The 15,619-nt window shown below is 53.5% G+C and overlaps 6 protein-coding genes across 6 annotated transcripts; 4 read left to right on the top strand and 2 right to left on the bottom strand.

The window, feature by feature from the left end:
* The first annotated feature begins 28 nt into the window (after positions 1 to 28).
* BDV14DRAFT_165749 (uncharacterized protein) lies at positions 29 to 2,447 on the top strand. The gene is made up of 2 exons (XM_073767368.1): positions 29 to 422; positions 502 to 2,447. Exons 1-2 carry the CDS (start codon positions 255 to 257, stop codon positions 2,314 to 2,316), a joined length of 1,983 nt encoding a protein of 660 aa, XP_073632318.1. The 5' UTR covers positions 29 to 254; the 3' UTR covers positions 2,317 to 2,447.
* Positions 2,448 to 2,610: 163 nt separating this feature from the next.
* Positions 2,611 to 4,542, top strand: BDV14DRAFT_196178 (indolepyruvate decarboxylase family protein; the record flags this gene model as incomplete). Its single annotated transcript, XM_073772382.1, has 2 exons — positions 2,611 to 2,862; positions 2,932 to 4,542. The coding sequence occupies 2 exons, from the start codon at positions 2,611 to 2,613 to the stop codon at positions 4,540 to 4,542; spliced, it is 1,863 nt and encodes a 620-aa protein (XP_073632317.1).
* Positions 4,543 to 4,761: 219 nt separating this feature from the next.
* BDV14DRAFT_187308 (amidase signature domain-containing protein) lies at positions 4,762 to 8,586 on the bottom strand (the record flags this gene model as incomplete). The annotated part of the gene is made up of 9 exons (XM_073770939.1): positions 4,762 to 4,877; positions 4,951 to 5,382; positions 5,500 to 5,780; positions 5,857 to 6,080; positions 6,208 to 6,254; positions 6,325 to 6,769; positions 6,979 to 7,182; positions 7,232 to 8,202; positions 8,265 to 8,586. The coding sequence occupies 9 exons, from the start codon at positions 8,584 to 8,586 to the stop codon at positions 4,762 to 4,764; spliced, it is 3,042 nt and encodes a 1,013-aa protein (XP_073632316.1).
* Positions 8,587 to 8,806: 220 nt separating this feature from the next.
* BDV14DRAFT_187307 (putative cysteine synthase) lies at positions 8,807 to 10,285 on the top strand (the record flags this gene model as incomplete). The annotated part of the gene is made up of 5 exons (XM_073770938.1): positions 8,807 to 9,103; positions 9,161 to 9,220; positions 9,269 to 9,387; positions 9,435 to 10,075; positions 10,125 to 10,285. The coding sequence occupies 5 exons, from the start codon at positions 8,807 to 8,809 to the stop codon at positions 10,283 to 10,285; spliced, it is 1,278 nt and encodes a 425-aa protein (XP_073632315.1).
* A 71-nt stretch (positions 10,286 to 10,356) lies between these two features.
* BDV14DRAFT_103409 (Myb-like DNA-binding domain protein) lies at positions 10,357 to 13,044 on the bottom strand. The gene has a single exon (XM_073765531.1). It carries the CDS (start codon positions 12,650 to 12,652, stop codon positions 10,592 to 10,594), a length of 2,061 nt encoding a protein of 686 aa, XP_073632314.1. The 5' UTR covers positions 12,653 to 13,044; the 3' UTR covers positions 10,357 to 10,591.
* Position 13,045: 1 nt separating this feature from the next.
* BDV14DRAFT_103350 (beclin 1) lies at positions 13,046 to 15,044 on the top strand. Its single transcript, XM_073765530.1, has 2 exons — positions 13,046 to 13,264; positions 13,337 to 15,044. The coding sequence occupies exons 1-2, from the start codon at positions 13,180 to 13,182 to the stop codon at positions 14,911 to 14,913; spliced, it is 1,662 nt and encodes a 553-aa protein (XP_073632313.1). The 5' UTR covers positions 13,046 to 13,179; the 3' UTR covers positions 14,914 to 15,044.
* Positions 15,045 to 15,619: the final 575 nt, after the last annotated feature.

The following is a 15,619-nucleotide window of genomic DNA, read 5'->3' as shown; positions in this document are numbered from 1 at the left end:
ACTCCTGCTCCACGTGACTCTCGGTGGACCTCGGCAGGGTTTGCTTTCCCGATCGGCTCAGAGCGGCGCCGAACCCCACGTTTTCTAAGCATCTGGAGTCTCGAGTCAAGTGGTTACTAACTCCTGCTCCAACTTCACCTCCTCACCTCTCAGCCTATCTTTATTCGACGTCTTATATACCCCTGACAAAACAATCTTGCAATTCATACTATTTCTCAACATCGCCGTAACTGATTGTTGCGGCTCATTTTAATATGTCGTTCCTCGGTGGCGCTGAGTGTTCCACCGCGGGAAACCCATTGACACAGTTCACCAAGCACGTCCAAGATGACAAGTCCCTCCAGCGAGACAGGCTTGTTGGGCGTGGCCCTGGGATGCAGGAGGGCATGCGCTCACAGGGGATGATGGGTGGACCTGACCAGGTATGCATTCGTTCTCTTACCCAAGCTCAACTTTTGAGTTGTTCTCCAAACAGCCGCTTAATAATGAGTTGTCATCTAGATGATGGACGAGTTCGCACAGCAATCCGCCCAGTTACCCGGTGGCCCACAGCAGCATATGAGAATGGAGATGGAACAAGTGAGGCAACAGCTAGAACAGATGCACACGACGCCCCGGACGGGCTCGCCGGGGTGGGCTGCGGAGTTTGATCCTGGCGAGCAGGCTCGGATGGAGGCTGCCTTTGCGGGACCTAAGGGGCCTATGATGAACAATGGGTCAGGATTCACACCGGCTGAGTTTGCTCGGTTCCAGCAGCAGAGCACGATGAGCGTTCCGCAATCCGCTAGCCCCGTTACTGCTGGCCAGACGCCGATGACGGGTGGGTACCAGCGGCCTATGGGGATGGGTTACATGGGATACGGCGGGATGGGGATGATGCAGCCTGGGTTTGGACCTATGGGTATGCAGCAACAACAGCACCAGCAACCCGCTGAGGCTGCTACGCAAGATAAGGGGAAGGGAAGGATGATTGAGCTGGACGATGAGAACTGGGAGGCTCAGTTCAAGGAGATCGAGACGGCGGATCAGGGATTGGATGATGAGGCCAACGCAGCGATAGAGGCGGAGTTGAATGATCTTGACAGGTCAGTTCCCCTCACCAGTACGGACAATAACCAAGAGCGCGATGTTTTTGAGAGCGTATGGGAAAGAGTTCAAGCTGAGACGGCATCGAATAGGAAACTGTCGGAGGGCGATATGGATTTCAATATCAACGATAACCTACACATGGGCGACATGAGCGAGTGGGATGGATTTGATAATCTCAATACTCGGTTCCGGGAACCTCGATTGGGCGATTATTCGTTCGAGCAGGAGAATGTCTTCCGAGACGTGGCGAACCCATTCGAGGAGGGTATGAAGATCATGCACGAGGGCGGCAACCTGTCACTTGCGGCTTTGGCTTTCGAAGCTGCTGTACAGAAAGACCCTTCGCATGTGAAAGCCTGGACTATGCTGGGCACTGCCCAGGCTCAGAACGAAAAGGAGCTTCCTGCCATTCGAGCACTGGAGCAGGCTCTCAAAGCCGATCCTAACAACCTAGATGCCCTTATGGGTCTTGCTGTTTCTTACACAAACGAAGGGTACGACTCAACGGCCTACCGCACACTTGAGCGCTGGCTCTCCGTCAAATACCCTCAAATCATTAGCCCCGATAACCTATCTTCGGATGCCGATCTGGGCTTTACCGACCGCCAGATTCTCCATGAGCGCGTCACGGACTTCTTCATCCAAGCCGCTCAGTTGTCGCCCTCTGGAGCGCAAATGGATCCTGATGTTCAGGTTGGCTTGGGTGTGCTGTTCTACTGCGCAGAGGAGTACGAAAAGGCCGTCGACTGCTTCACAACCGCATTGGCAAGCACTGAGTCCGGAACGACTAACCAGAGAGAACAACTCCACCTTCTCTGGAACCGTCTTGGAGCCACTCTAGCCAACTCGGGCCGCTCAGAGGAAGCCATTGAGGCTTACGAGCAGGCACTCAACATCAACCCCAACTTTGTCCGCGCCCGATACAACCTCGGCGTATCATGCATCAATATTGGATGCTACCCAGAAGCTGCGCAGCACTTGCTAGGTGCTTTGTCAATGCACCGCGTGGTCGAGGAGGAAGGAAAGGAGCGCGCTCGGGAGATCGTAGGAGGCAACGACGGCCAGATCAACGAGGCAGAGCTCAACCGCATGATTACCGCGAACCAGAGTACCAACCTCTATGACACACTTCGACGAGTCTTCAGCCAAATGGGCCGACGAGATCTGGCCGATTCGGTTGAAGCGGGCATGGACGTCAATGTATTCCGGAGGGAGTTTGAGTTCTAAGCGAAGATTTACGTATGGGCTGAGCCTAGATGATTTATTGGATACCCTACATGATATACAAGGGGCTGAAATACAAACTGGATCTAAATGTACTATGAAACCGTAGAGCAGAATGATATCGTGATAGAGCGGCGCAATGACCTCATTAACCTCGGAAGTCGTCGTCCCGCATCTTCTCCGCTCCAACCGTCGCCTTCTCCACTCACGTCCAGGCCCCCATCATTCCATTATTTCGATATCATGTTCCATATGCCCGATTTCGACTACACCCCTTCAGTCACTTGACGTTGCATAATGGCTATCAGAACAGGAGCACAGCTTATCGCGCGCACCCTGCGCGATCTCGGCGTCACCGTTATCTTCGGCATCGTCGGTATTCCCGTGGTCGAGATCGCCGAGGAGGCGATCAATCTGGGCATTCGATTCGTCGCGTTCCGCAATGAGCAAGCTTGTAGCTATGCTGCGAGTGTGTATGGGTACATGACAGGACGGCCTGGCGTCTGTCTTGTTGTTGGGGGGCCTGGAGTTCTGCATGCCTTGGCTGGGGTATGCTATCTACTGAATCCTATATCGCAATTCAATGCTATAGACAAAGCTAACCGTATCGTTGAATAGATTGGAAACTCTTCCGCAAATAACTTCCCTCTTCTCGTGCTCGCTGGCTCAGCCGAGACTACCGCCGTTACAAAGGGCGCCTTCCAAGAACTAGACGCCATCTCCCTCCTAACGCCGCATACGAAGCTCGCTATTCGTCCCTCATCACTAGACTTCATCCCCGGCGCTATGAAGAATGCCTACCGGACATGCTGGTATGGTCGGCCCGGACCGACCTTCATTGACTTACCCGCCGACCTAATACAGGGGAAGCTGTCCTCTGGCTTCGCGCTACCTCAGCCAGAGGGTCTGCTTGTTTCATTGCCGCCCAAGGCGAGCGGTGACCCAACACTGATATTGAAGGCTGTAAAGTTGCTGAGAAGCGCTCGTGCGCCGCTGGTTATTGTCGGAAAGGGCGCTGCGTATGCGCATGCAGAGGCCGGGATTCGCAAGCTAGTCGATACGACGCAGATTCCGTTCTTGCCTACGCCTGTGGGAAAGGGTGTCGTGCCGGACTCGCACCCGTTAAATGCATCTAGTGCAAGAAGCGCTGCGCTTAAGAACGCAGACGTCGTCTTGCTTCTTGGTGCGCGGTTGAACTGGATCCTGCACTTCGGTGAGACTCCGAAGTGGGCGTCTTCTGCCAAGATAATCCAGGTTGATATCTGCGCTGAGGAGATTGGGCGCAATGCAGGAAATTCTGAGCTGGGTATCCTCGGTGATATCAGTCTGGTCGTTGACCAGCTTCTATCGTCTCTTTCAAACTGGAAGTACCAACCTACTACAACCGGCAAAGATAACTTCCCCTCCCTCCTCGCAGTCTCAGCCAAAAAGAACGAGAATAAAGCCGAGAAGCTCGCCCTAACACCAACACCCTCCAACGCACCATTAACCTACCAACGCGCCTACCATATCATAAAAACAACCCTCAACGCCCTCACCCCTGTCGAAGACGGCGATATTGTGTACGTCTCCGAAGGTGCCAACACAATGGACATCTCCCGATCTATATTCCCATTGCAACACCCCCGCCAGCGCCTCGACGCAGGCACATACGCCACCATGGGCGTTGGGCTCGGGTATATCGTCGCAGCGCACGAAGCATACAATACCGTCGCAACACCAGGAAGCATCCCGCCGAAGCCCAAGAAAATCGTCGCCTTCGAAGGAGACAGCGCGTTTGGCTTCAGCGCGATGGAGGTTGAGACGCTTGCGCGGTACCGTATTCCTGCGCTGATCTTTGTGATTAATAACTCTGGTATATACCACGGCGATAGCACCGATCAAGCGTCATGGAAGAAATTGCAAGATCAAACTGTTGCGAATGATACGAAGGCGGACCCCGCTGCTGCTGTTGGGGCAGATGGGCCTTCGAAGGATAAGGCTCAGAGTAAGGGTTTACGTTCAACGAGTTTACTTTATGAGACTAGGTACGAGATGCTGGCTACTATGTGTGGTGGGAACGGATATTTTGTGCGGAATGAGGAGGAGCTTGAAAAGGCGACGAGAGAGGGGTTCAAGAGTGATACCGTTACCGTGGTGAACGTAGTTGTTGAGCCCGGGATCGGGAAGGAGATTGGGTTTGCGTGGCAGCAGGCTAAGGAGGGTGGGAAGGCTAATGCGAAGTTGTAGATGACCATTGGCTTGGTGGTGTGGGATCTCACTTCTTGTCAATACTTTACTGTATTCTTCCTCTAGGTATGACTATTTCTAAGCGTTGCAATACATGTATAATTCTAGGTCTGTTTATAACACGACTCGATATGTAGGTAGCCATGTATCCTCCATTGTATGTATAGACCAAAGCCCAAACAGTTCAAGTATTTAGGATCCGTAAACAAAGAATGTAGATCAACGACCAAAAAGCCCATCCACAACTTTCGCAACAGATACAGCCTTCTCCTCGCCGAATCTACCTCCCACAATCTGCACGGTCACTGGCATACCCTTGACCAGGTCGACGTCGTCTATAGATCAGTTAGCCGTCAATTCCATCCCAACAGGAATAGGCAAAAGGGCAAAGTTAAGAAAAGGACATACACTGAGCCCAATTGAACCGATCCGCCTCATGCCTCACTTGCTCCCCATACTCCTCCCAACTAGCATCAGGCTTATCCAACCCCTCGTCAACAGTCGAAACAGGAACCGTAACACCCGCATAATCCAATAAATTGAATACAGCCGAGTAGCCCAGCCACTGAGACGACTTCACCCACTCTTTCGGACGATACCCAACCCACGGCGTGACAGGAAGCAAGAGGGCATCAATACCCTCTTTCTTCCATTGAGACAGGTACGACTGCTGGAATGCGTATTTCTCTTCTTCGAGGGTCTCGCGCTCTACGGCGTTTAGGAGGGTGCTGGATGTGCCGACGATCATTCCTGCGATCAGGGGTTCGTCGATTATGGTCGTTAGGTTGTGGCAGTGGGAGCCGCCGTCTGCGGTTACGGATTTTGTCCAGAGGGGTTCGCCTGCGTTATGTAGTTTCATATCCCATTCGATGACTGTAGCATGGTGTTAGTACAGTTCGTGCTGATACTGGCGTTGACGTATAGTAGGGCTGAGAAAGGAAAGGAAAGGTAAGGTACCTTCATGCCCAGCATCAACCAACTTCTTCGCGACCTCCCTCATAGCCCTTGCAACAGGTGGCTGGGGCCGTACGACGCCATCGTCGTAAACAATACCCAGTTTCAACTTCTTGCCTAATTCCGGCTTTGCTGCGAGTTCCTTCCGCCAGGAGATAGGGATACAGCCTGGATCAACGTCCCATGGTGCAGAGTCCGATAGCGAGGCCATGAAGTACTCGATCGTATCTATACTCCTTGCCATGGGCCCTGCGACGGGAGGGACGAGGTAATGCTGGTGCATACTACCCCCAAAGTTAGCATTGCTCATCCTCCTTCTAAACACCAGGTAAACGAAGGTAGTAGTAGGGTGGCACATACTAAGAACAATCCCACGGAACCCTCCCCGTAGACGGACAAATCGAGTACAGTCCCTGCAGGTTCGATGGCACGCGAATCGACCCGCCTATATCGGTGCCTATACCTAGGATACTTCCCCCGCAGCCGACGAGGGCGCCTTCGCCGCCCGAGGAACCGCCTGAGATTAGTGCGGTGTTTAGGGAGTTGAGGGATTGCCCGAAGACGTGGTTGTAGGAGTCGGACATCTGCATTCGTATCAGCATTGGTGTGCTTAGTGGGCGAGAGGTCAGAATGAGGGAAAGATACCATCAACGACTGAGGGATATTCGTCTTCACGTAGAGGACAGCGCCCATTGATTCAAGGAGATTCACGACGGCATCGGATTCTTTGGCGGGCTTATTCGCCAACCCTACCCATCCTATTATCATTGTCAGCACTGAGTGCCATCTCAAACTTCATATACAGGCTAAATAGGCGATCAAACGTACCAACAGTAGTATCATACCCCTCAACAGCAAATCGATCCTTGACAGAAACAGGCACACCATGTAACGGCCCGCTCACCTCCCCACTCCTCTTAAACTCCTCATCTAACCTCTTCGCGCGCTCTAGTGCCTTATCAAAGAATATCTCCGTTAAACAGCCCGTCAATTGCTGCGCTATCGCCGCGCGCTTGCAGAAGGCTGTTGTTAGTTGCTCTGACGTGATTGAGCCGCTGGCGAGAAGGGAAGTCAGGGCCGTTATATTCGTTTCGTCTGTCCAGAGTAGTTCTTGGTTCGAGAGGATTCCGCAGGTGCGGATTGTCTCTAGGGGTGTAGCCTTCGAGGAGAGGGTGCTCTTGGAGAGACGCCAGGCGGGTGGGACGGCGGCTGCTTGAGCGGCGCGTTTTTGGTGGACGGTTGGTTTCCAGTGTGGTTCTGCCATTGCTTCTTTCTTTTCTAAGAATGTATGGAGGTAAGAATAGTTCAGTCGGTTGCTGGTTGCTAAGATCGTAGATGTAGTTGGGAAAAAGAAGCAAGTTATCTGCGGAGAAAGAGGGGTTAAGTATTACCCGTAGTTATTGGGTTATTGGGGGTATGCATTGATAAGCTGTTTACAGCTAGCATGGTTCTATAAATACAGTGTCTCCAACGCTTCTAAACAGTCATGATCATGCTGGCGTTCTTATACCACGTCAAGAGCGGATTCTCGCCGCTCTTGGTCTCTGTGTCCTCGATGTATGCCCAGCGGTTGATGAAATCCTCGTGGCTTGAGACCTGTGTCAGCTTCCCCGTAACTGCGCGGTAGATGTCCTCGACGACGTTGAAGTCCGTTGGGAAGAAGATGTCGAAGTAGCCTTGGTGTACCTGTTGCGCATTAGTTGGGTGGAGCTTGGATTAGGGCTGGTTGACTTACAAAAGGGGTGGAGACAGGGACTGTCCTCCGCTTGTACCGAGTTTGTACCACCGGCGCATTGAGACCCGGCACGGCGTCGGGGAGTGTGCTAAAGTCACTTGCCAGGAGCTTGTGGCCCGGGAAATAGGTGTCGAGAATGTCGAAGAACTGCATCAGCCGGGTGGGGATGTACTCGGGGAGTGTGAAAGGCTTTTGGAATGGCAGAGCGCCACGGACCTGCCGTGTGAGTCGAGGGCCCAGCGGGCTGGGGAATTGGCGACGGGCCGCTGCTTGACGGACACGCAGGAACCGGGATGCCACAGGATCCAGCTTGGGGGTCCAGAATTCGTGGAATTCACCGTCTGCGTCAATCAGCACCCCACCCTGTTGTGGCACCTCTGTCTTCACGTCGTAGCGAATGGCATCGTGGGAGAAGTTGTCAATGACCTCGAGAGCGAGGAAGAAACACGGCGAGTGCACGTATGTATCCCATTCGAAGATGGATTTGTTGATGATCTCCACATGATCTAAGTGACCCGCGGCGTAGAGAGAGTCGGTAAGGTTCTTCATTTGAAGCCCAGCCAGTGCCGGCGAGATTTCAATAATGCGGAATTTTGTTCGTTGGTAGACCTCGTAGTCTGTGTCGCGGATGAAATCGAGGATGTTGATCATCAGCGTTCCGTTTCCAGCACCCATTTCGTATATGATCAGGTCATGGTACGGGTAGAGCGTTAATTTGTAATTCGACACCAGGTACCGAGCAATGGTCTCTCCATAGTATGGCCGAAACAATTCGGTCGGCGTGTGCCACAGTTGACGCGCCTCGTCTGGATTTTTCTCGTCCAGCAGGTCTTCGAATTCTATGTAGCGCTCTCCCAACATCCGGTGGAAAGCTGGTCCGTCTTCGATGCTATTGAAATCAAACGGCTCTCCAGGGCTGAAGATGGTCGCGTGCTTGGAGAAGTAGCCGTAGTAAGGATTATATAGACTGTCTGTTTGTGAAAGAGTAGATACATTAGAAAAGCCCCATTGCGCATATACGGAGTATGCCTACCGTCAATGAATTCTCTCGTCAACATCTGCACCTGGCGTGGCCGATCCTGCCGGTGCCGCAATTCTTTCGCCGTCACCAAAGGATACGACTTCATCTCATTTGTGATATCCTTCGGGTAGTCTCCGCGCTTTGTCCAATTCGTGCCATTGTCTGCAGCCTTGCGCTTGGCTGTCGTCCGTCGCGTAAGAAGCGTTCGGCACTGTTGTTGGGACCGGGGCAGGCGAAACGATTGCGTGTGCGACGACGTCGAGGGGCGGAGAGACTGGCAGGCGGGGTGACGGAACAACTGTCGAAACAGCTGATTGAGGACTGGAGAGTCCATGGCGGACAATCCTGGATAAAGAAAGACGAGGCTGGAAGAAGGAGGATGGGGAGAGGAAGCGGAAGTCGACGAGCGGAAACTCGCAATGCGGGCGGAGGTTGGCTGTTGGTCCGAGCTTTGCCTCGCTATCCACTCCAGCTTCACCTTCAAGCTCCCACCGTCCTCTTACAATCACACCCTTACCTCCGATGGACTTTCCCTATTATATACAACTCTACTGATGACGGACCATTCGCGCATTTATATTGGATCGGCCTTTCTGGTCGGGGTGGTCCTCTCGATAGCTATCAAGGACCTCTTCTACCCTGAGATCGAGGAGCGCATTCGAGAATATCGAGATGCTCGGCGATTACAACCTTCAAGTCCCGCTCAGGACACTTCAGCAGAAGGTCTAGTTGCAAGATATGGTCCTCCGGCTATTGTAGAAGGCATTGAGGGCTGTATTGGCAACACTCCTCTCTTCCGAATCAAGTCCTTGTCTGATGCGACCGGATGCGAAATCCTGGCAAAGGCGGAGGTATGTCACTATCTGAGGGAAACTTGGCTTCTTGACTGTATACTAATAATAGGACAGTTTCTGAACGGAGCCGGGCAGAGTTCCAAGGACCGAGTGGCATTGAGCATGATCGACATCGTATGTACTTCCGCCTGTCTTGACGCCAGCATCTACTTACAATCACAGGCTGAGGAGAGGGGACTGATGACGCCGCATTCAGGCGATACAGTCTATGAGGGTACATCTGGATCAACAGGTATATCGTTGGCAACATTAGCTAGAGCAAAGGGCTATCTCGCCCATATGTACGTCACTTTCCTGCGCCCTCAGAGCACAACTGACTTCATACCAGCTGTATGCCATCAGACCAAGCAATCGAAAAATCAAACCTCCTCCTCAAGCTAGGGGCCATCGTCGACCGCGTTCCACCAGCACCAATTGTAGAGAAAGACAACTTCGTCAACCGCGCCCGCGCTCTCGCCCACGCTCATACTCTCACCCCCGATTCCGCAGAGGGCTCAGAGCCCCGACGCGGAAGAGGCTACTTCGCAGATCAATTCGAGAACGAGGCGAACTGGCGAGCCCACTTCGACGGGACCGGCCCGGAGATCTACGCCCAGTGCAACGGGTCCCTGGATGCCTTCGTCGCGGGGGCGGGGACCGGAGGTACAATCTCCGGCGTGGCGCTCTTCCTGAAGCCGAAGATCCCTAATATGGCCATCGTCCTGGCAGACCCTCAGGGCAGTGGACTTTATAATCGCGTTCGGTACGGCGTCATGTTCGACCCGAAGGAGAAGGAGGGAACGCGTCGGAGGAGGCAGGTCGATACTATCGTGGAGGGCATCGGGATTAACCGTGTGACGGCGAACTTCGAAGCTGGACGGGAGCTTGTGGATGATGCTGTCCGCGTGACGGATGCGCAGGCTCTGGCAATGGCTAGGTGGCTCGTTGAGAAGGATGGTATCTTTGCTGGAAGTAGCAGTGCTGTCAACTGTGAGTTCGACCTTTTCCCTCACGGAACCCCAACTTATCCTTGTACCAGGCTTCGCAGCGGTTAAAACGGCTATGAAGTTAGGACCAGGTCACAGAATCGTCACAATGCTCTCTGACTCGGGCTCAAGGCATCTTTCGCGATTCTGGGCTCAAGCTGGAGATGTTGGCGGCGCTACAGACACAAAGCTGGAAGACGTCTTGAGCGCGTGAGGCACCTAGAGCCCTGACCGTGAACAGTGGAATTCATCAAATGGGAGAAAGAGGATGATTGACCTGGTAAGGAATGCCTGATTCCTATGACTTTCTGTTGATTTTGGCATGATACTAATTATGGTAGATACTATGGTCGATAGTCTAATTGTTTGCCTGCGCCCTCTCATTTGCGCAGCAATCAGACGGCCTATGGTTACACTGTTAAATGGTACCATCTGTGCCGTCTCAAAGAGCACCATCGGAGAATCCAAAAGATACCCGTTGAATGCGCCTTCTCCATTGGCAGTACGCGAAATTGCCCTCCTACGAGCCGTCCTCCGCCCAAAGCTGTAACAACTTGAACTCAATCTCAGCAAGCAAACGTCCCGGCAACTCAGCACGAATCCCCGGCCAAGTAAGCCCCGACTGGTCCTTCAAACTCTCCAACTTCTCCAGCTCAGCATCACTCCAAGGCCCCCAGGAACTAGGAGGATTAGCCCTGCGCTGATTCCAATGGACATGGTGCCACGCCATAATATTCGGCTGTTTCTTGTCCGGCAAGTGCGTCAGGATCTCCTTCCACCGCATTCCCTGGCCTTGCTTCATCCGGATGATCAGCCGGGCTTCCTCTGGGCCGAGGATCGTCCTAGCGCGTCTACTACTTCCTGAGGGCGTTGATTCGTTCGCGGTGTCTGGACCTTGCGAGTCGAGGGGCTGTTTTGGTGTGTCTGTGGGAGCAACAATAGGTTCGTTGGATGAGGTGGTGGCGTTAGAGATCGGGCCAGTAGCGCTGTGATCTGTGCTAGGCTCGGTAGTAGTGGTGTTGCTAGTCGTGGTAGTGGTGGTGGCAGTGGCAGTGGCTAGCTGGCTCTTGAGGACTTCTGTGTCATGATCGTTGTCAGCAGGATCGGCCAGCACGGCCCTCACATGCGAGACATAGCCGTCTTTGGAAGAAAATGTTCTTTTGCAGTAGCTGCAGTTGGTCGTAGTCGTAGCCGTAGTCGTAGGGGTAGCGGTAGCGGCAGCGGTAGTAGTAGCCGGAGTGCCAGTAGTGGCCGTGGTACTTTTCGACCCGCCCGCCGAGAAGGGGCCTTTGCGCTTCTCGCGAATGTACACGGCACCTTTACCCTTGGTCGGTGAAGGCGAGGGCTCGTAGTCTTCCTGTAGTGGATCGTCGGATTCGCTTCCATCCGGGGTGTCTGCGAATGACCAATCGCAGATGACAGCTGGGGGAGGACTAGAGTGGTACTTTTTGCGTTTCTTCGTTGGGCTGTCCTTTTGCTTCTTCTTTGTGGTCGAGCCCGTTGCCCGCTGCTTTCCAGCACCAGCTTCGGCACTATTATTCCGTCGCCTCGTCGTTTTTGTCCAGGGTAGAGCCCAGATGGAGCCACTGCCAGGTGGAGACCGAGCACGTACCGCGGAGTTGCCGCTATTGCTGTCGCTGACGATATGTTTCTTTTTCGAATCCGTTCTAGATCCGCGCAGCAGCAGAGAAGTCGAAGACGGGGTTGTAAACTTCGCACTGATCTCAGGAACACGCCAAATCGGGTCCACCGTCTCATCGAGTCTCTGGTTACCGGGGGGTTGAGATTGGCTGAAGTGCGGATTTGCTTTTTCGGCGACGGTCTCGTCTTGACGAACTTGTCGGGTTGTGTCTGTGCCGGTGCTGCGCGTGTGCTTGTGCTTGTGCGTGTGCGTGTGCGTGCGCGTGCGCGTGCCCTGGGGTCCCTGGACTGATAGCGCGGTGTCGAGGAGGGAATCCACACTCGACCTGTCATCGAGGTATTCAGCCTCCGATGTCGTGCTATCACTATCACCTTCGGCATTGCCATTCCCATCTCCGTCTTCCCCAGCATCCCTACTATCACCTTGCTGCTGCTGCTGCGCATCCATAGATTGATCCTCCTGTGATCTCCTCGGGTTTGGTCGCATTTGCGATAAGATGGATACCACTCTGCGACGGCCGGGGTACCCCCCGTTCTGATTCCCATCCCCACCCCCCTTTGAGACCATGTCTTGCCCTTCCCGAGCTCCTGCACCATCTTCCTCCTCATCACTCCCTCCTGCATCTGCGTCTTCATTCGCCGCGCCTTGCGCATCCTGCGCATCTGGATCCTCAAGCCAATCAATAGGCCCAGCGTGATCATCGCCATCAAGCGCATGGACGTGCCCATTGTTCACAGTGATATCCCCCGTCTGTAGATCGATCTCGTCACCGATATCTGTAAAGTCCTGACCATACTTTTCAAAGATACCCTCGAAGATGGACTTTAGGCGCAGGTCGTTCTGGGCACGTGCTTCGTGGATGTCGACGTCGCTTGTTTCGTAACTCTCATCTGGGGTGGGCGACAGGGATAGGCGCCTTTTCTTGAGCGGTGACTCCATGGTGGTGTTTGGTGTTGGTGTATCTATTCAACGGCGATTCGGTGTTTCAAGGTGAAAGGTAAAGATTTAAGGTGGAGGGATTGTGCGCGAGGCGGTTATAGGTACGGTTTCACGATGTTCGCCTCGTAGATGAAGTAGGGTAGCTCATAGCAGTGCTGCGATCGTGTTAGAAGGGCCAAACAGAAAAGTTGAGTTGCGACAAACATTGTAGAGCAGGGCTAAGCGCTCACGATTCTAAGCTTGTAGGAGGAAATGAATAGAGAGATAATCAGTAATTGGCTGCCATTATGCAGTAACACAATATTGAGCAAGATTAGAGCATAGGCACTGCAGAGTGAAATTGTTCCTGGATTGAGTGAGTGGTGAAGCACAAATACAAAGGCGGCGGAAACAACAGCGACTGCGGACTGCCGCATGACGTTCGTCCAATCTTCCCTCCCGACCTCCTCCTCGCCGCATCCTCTCTCGCCCTAGCTTCTACCATGCCACCATAATGACCACAGATCTTTCTTTCACACTATTCAAACATGAACTGCCAGAAGTGTCGCACTCCGCTAAAGCTAGATGGCTCCCTTGAAGCGTTGAATCCAGCTGCCTTCGACCTGCTTATCGGTACCGAATCATGTCCTCCGCTCCCCTAGCTCGCGGTGACAATCAAAAGACTGACCAGATCAATCACATCAGGCTCTACAGGCAAAACTCTACCAGATCAATCAAGCGGCGCGTCTCGCCCTCCCTACCCGAAAGAGCGCCGAGAGCTCTACGATCGCGTTTCCAAAAATGCGTCCTCGCCTGTATACCGGCGGTCGATCCCGGCGCCCCGCCAAACAGGCAGCGGCGGCGGTAACGGCAGCAACAGTTTAGCTACGCCTCCGAGACTAGGGCGAGGAGAAAGTGGCAATATGTCCTTTGTTATGCTCACAGAGTCCCAACTCGGCCCGCCGCATGCAGTACCTGGAGTAAATGGTGATAGCGCGGTCCCGAACGGTAAACGGGCGTCGACGTCGTCGTCAAACGTACAGAACGACGAACCCGGCACGGACAATGGCTCCTTTGCAGATCAGGTCGAGCGCACTAGTCGATTGTTTGAGATCATCTCGGCCCGTTCTGATATTGATCACCCAATATGCGTTGAATGCACGGACCTGCTTGTGGAAGGCTTGCAACAGCGGCTGGTGGAGGCCACGAAGGAGCGGGACGCATACATCACACTTCTACGAAACCTGAACTCGTCGGTTCCGACGCAGGAGGAGGTCGAGGCAGCTGAGAAGTCGCTGAAGGAAACATTGGCGGCCGAAGACGCGGCCTTTGAGGAGCTTGTTGCGCTGGAAAAGGAAAAAGTCGCATTGGACGATGAGATCGCCCAGTTAGAAGAGGAGTCTCGCCAGCTAGATGCCGAAGAGGAAAAGTTCTGGCGCGACCGGAACGCGTTCTCCTTGGTCCTCGGTGACTTCCAGAACGAGCGGGATGCGTTGAATATGAAATATGACCATGACTCTCGGCAGCTCGAAAGGCTACAGCGAACCAACGTCTACAATGATGCCTTTTGCATTGGGCACGACGGCTACTTTGGAACCATCAACAACCTTCGTCTCGGCCGTCTGGCTAACCCTTCGGTCGAGTGGCCTGAGATTAACGCTGCCTGGGGCCAGACGGCGCTGCTGCTAGCAATCATAGCCGAGAAACTAAGCTTCCAGTTTCAAGGATACCGACTGAAACCGATGGGATCGATGTCTAGAATCGACAAGATTGAATACCCGCGACCGTCGCCGGCACAATCCGCTATCGACGGTGGCAATGCGAACCTATCAGGGCAACCAAAAATCACCACCCTTGACTTGTTCTCTTCTGGTGACCTACCGCTTCATATTCCTTGGCTTCACCGCCGGTTCGACGCGGGCATGGTCGCCTTTTTGGACTGTCTACGTCAACTAGGAGAGTTTGTGGAAAAGACGCCCACGCCCATACGGCCGAGTCGTCGCGATCAGGCTGCTGCTGGCGCCGTCGTACCGGGGCTGAAGCTGCCGTACACCATCAAACGGGACAAGATTGGCGACGCCAGTATCAAGCTTGGGTTCAACCAGAACGACGAGACCTGGACGCGTGCCTGCAAATATACCTTGACATGTTGCAAATTCCTCCTGGCACATGCTAGCAATATAGCTAGCGCAGGCTCGACTAACTCAGCCGCCGTGGCAGCTGCAGCCGTTGCTGCAGGCGAACAAGCTAGACTCGCGACAGCCAGCCCTTCTAAGAAATAGAGCAGCAGGGCTAACAAGCCTAGCATGTAGCTTCATCTCCGCCGATGTCATCTCACCGTTGCCACATCACGCCTCCCAATTTTGGCTTTCGGCATGATGCTTAACCATTTCGGGTGCCTTGAGTTATACCGGATCATTACCGTTGGCCAGGTGCGCCAGTCCTTCTTCCCCGACCAACGAAAGTTCCTGTACGAGGGACGCAGGTCGGATCCCAAGGCCGTATTTTGTCCAACAGAAAGTACCGACTGAGTCGTGCTTGCATATGCCCCTAGGCCAATATTGGAATTCGATTGGCAATGGAAGGATGGCTGCTAGTGGGATCCTTGCCTGCGGAACTGCAGATAATCAACAGCACGCCGCACTAGCCGAAGGACAACGACCAGGGTTTCTTTTCTTTTTCTCCGCGCCCCGCCCAGGCTCCAGGGTTGACTACTACTACAGTGTCAGTGTCACTTCACACCTTGTCTAGCACATCCAATCTCATAATATTATCCGAGACAATCTGCTAAACGGAGAAAGGTATAGTCGAAGGAATCATGGAATCAGCATGCCTAGCGGCAGGAAAATCAAATCATTTCAGCAAGGGCCGGCAACGCCAGCGTAGCAGATCGCTCTCACCCCCAATCTCCGGCCTTGTGGTTCTCCCTGTTGTCTTGGCTGGACTCTGATAACCCAGAACATCAACCGGCGGCGGGAGATCATCATT

The sequence above is a fragment of the Aspergillus stella-maris genome, assembly GCF_047715825.1.
Source record: "Aspergillus stella-maris strain CBS 113639 unplaced genomic scaffold BDV14scaffold_5, whole genome shotgun sequence".
In the NCBI taxonomy this organism is placed as follows: domain Eukaryota; kingdom Fungi; phylum Ascomycota; class Eurotiomycetes; order Eurotiales; family Aspergillaceae; genus Aspergillus; species Aspergillus stella-maris.
The sequence above is the reverse complement of the archived record's forward strand: the minus strand, read 5'-3'. Positions and strand labels throughout refer to the sequence as shown.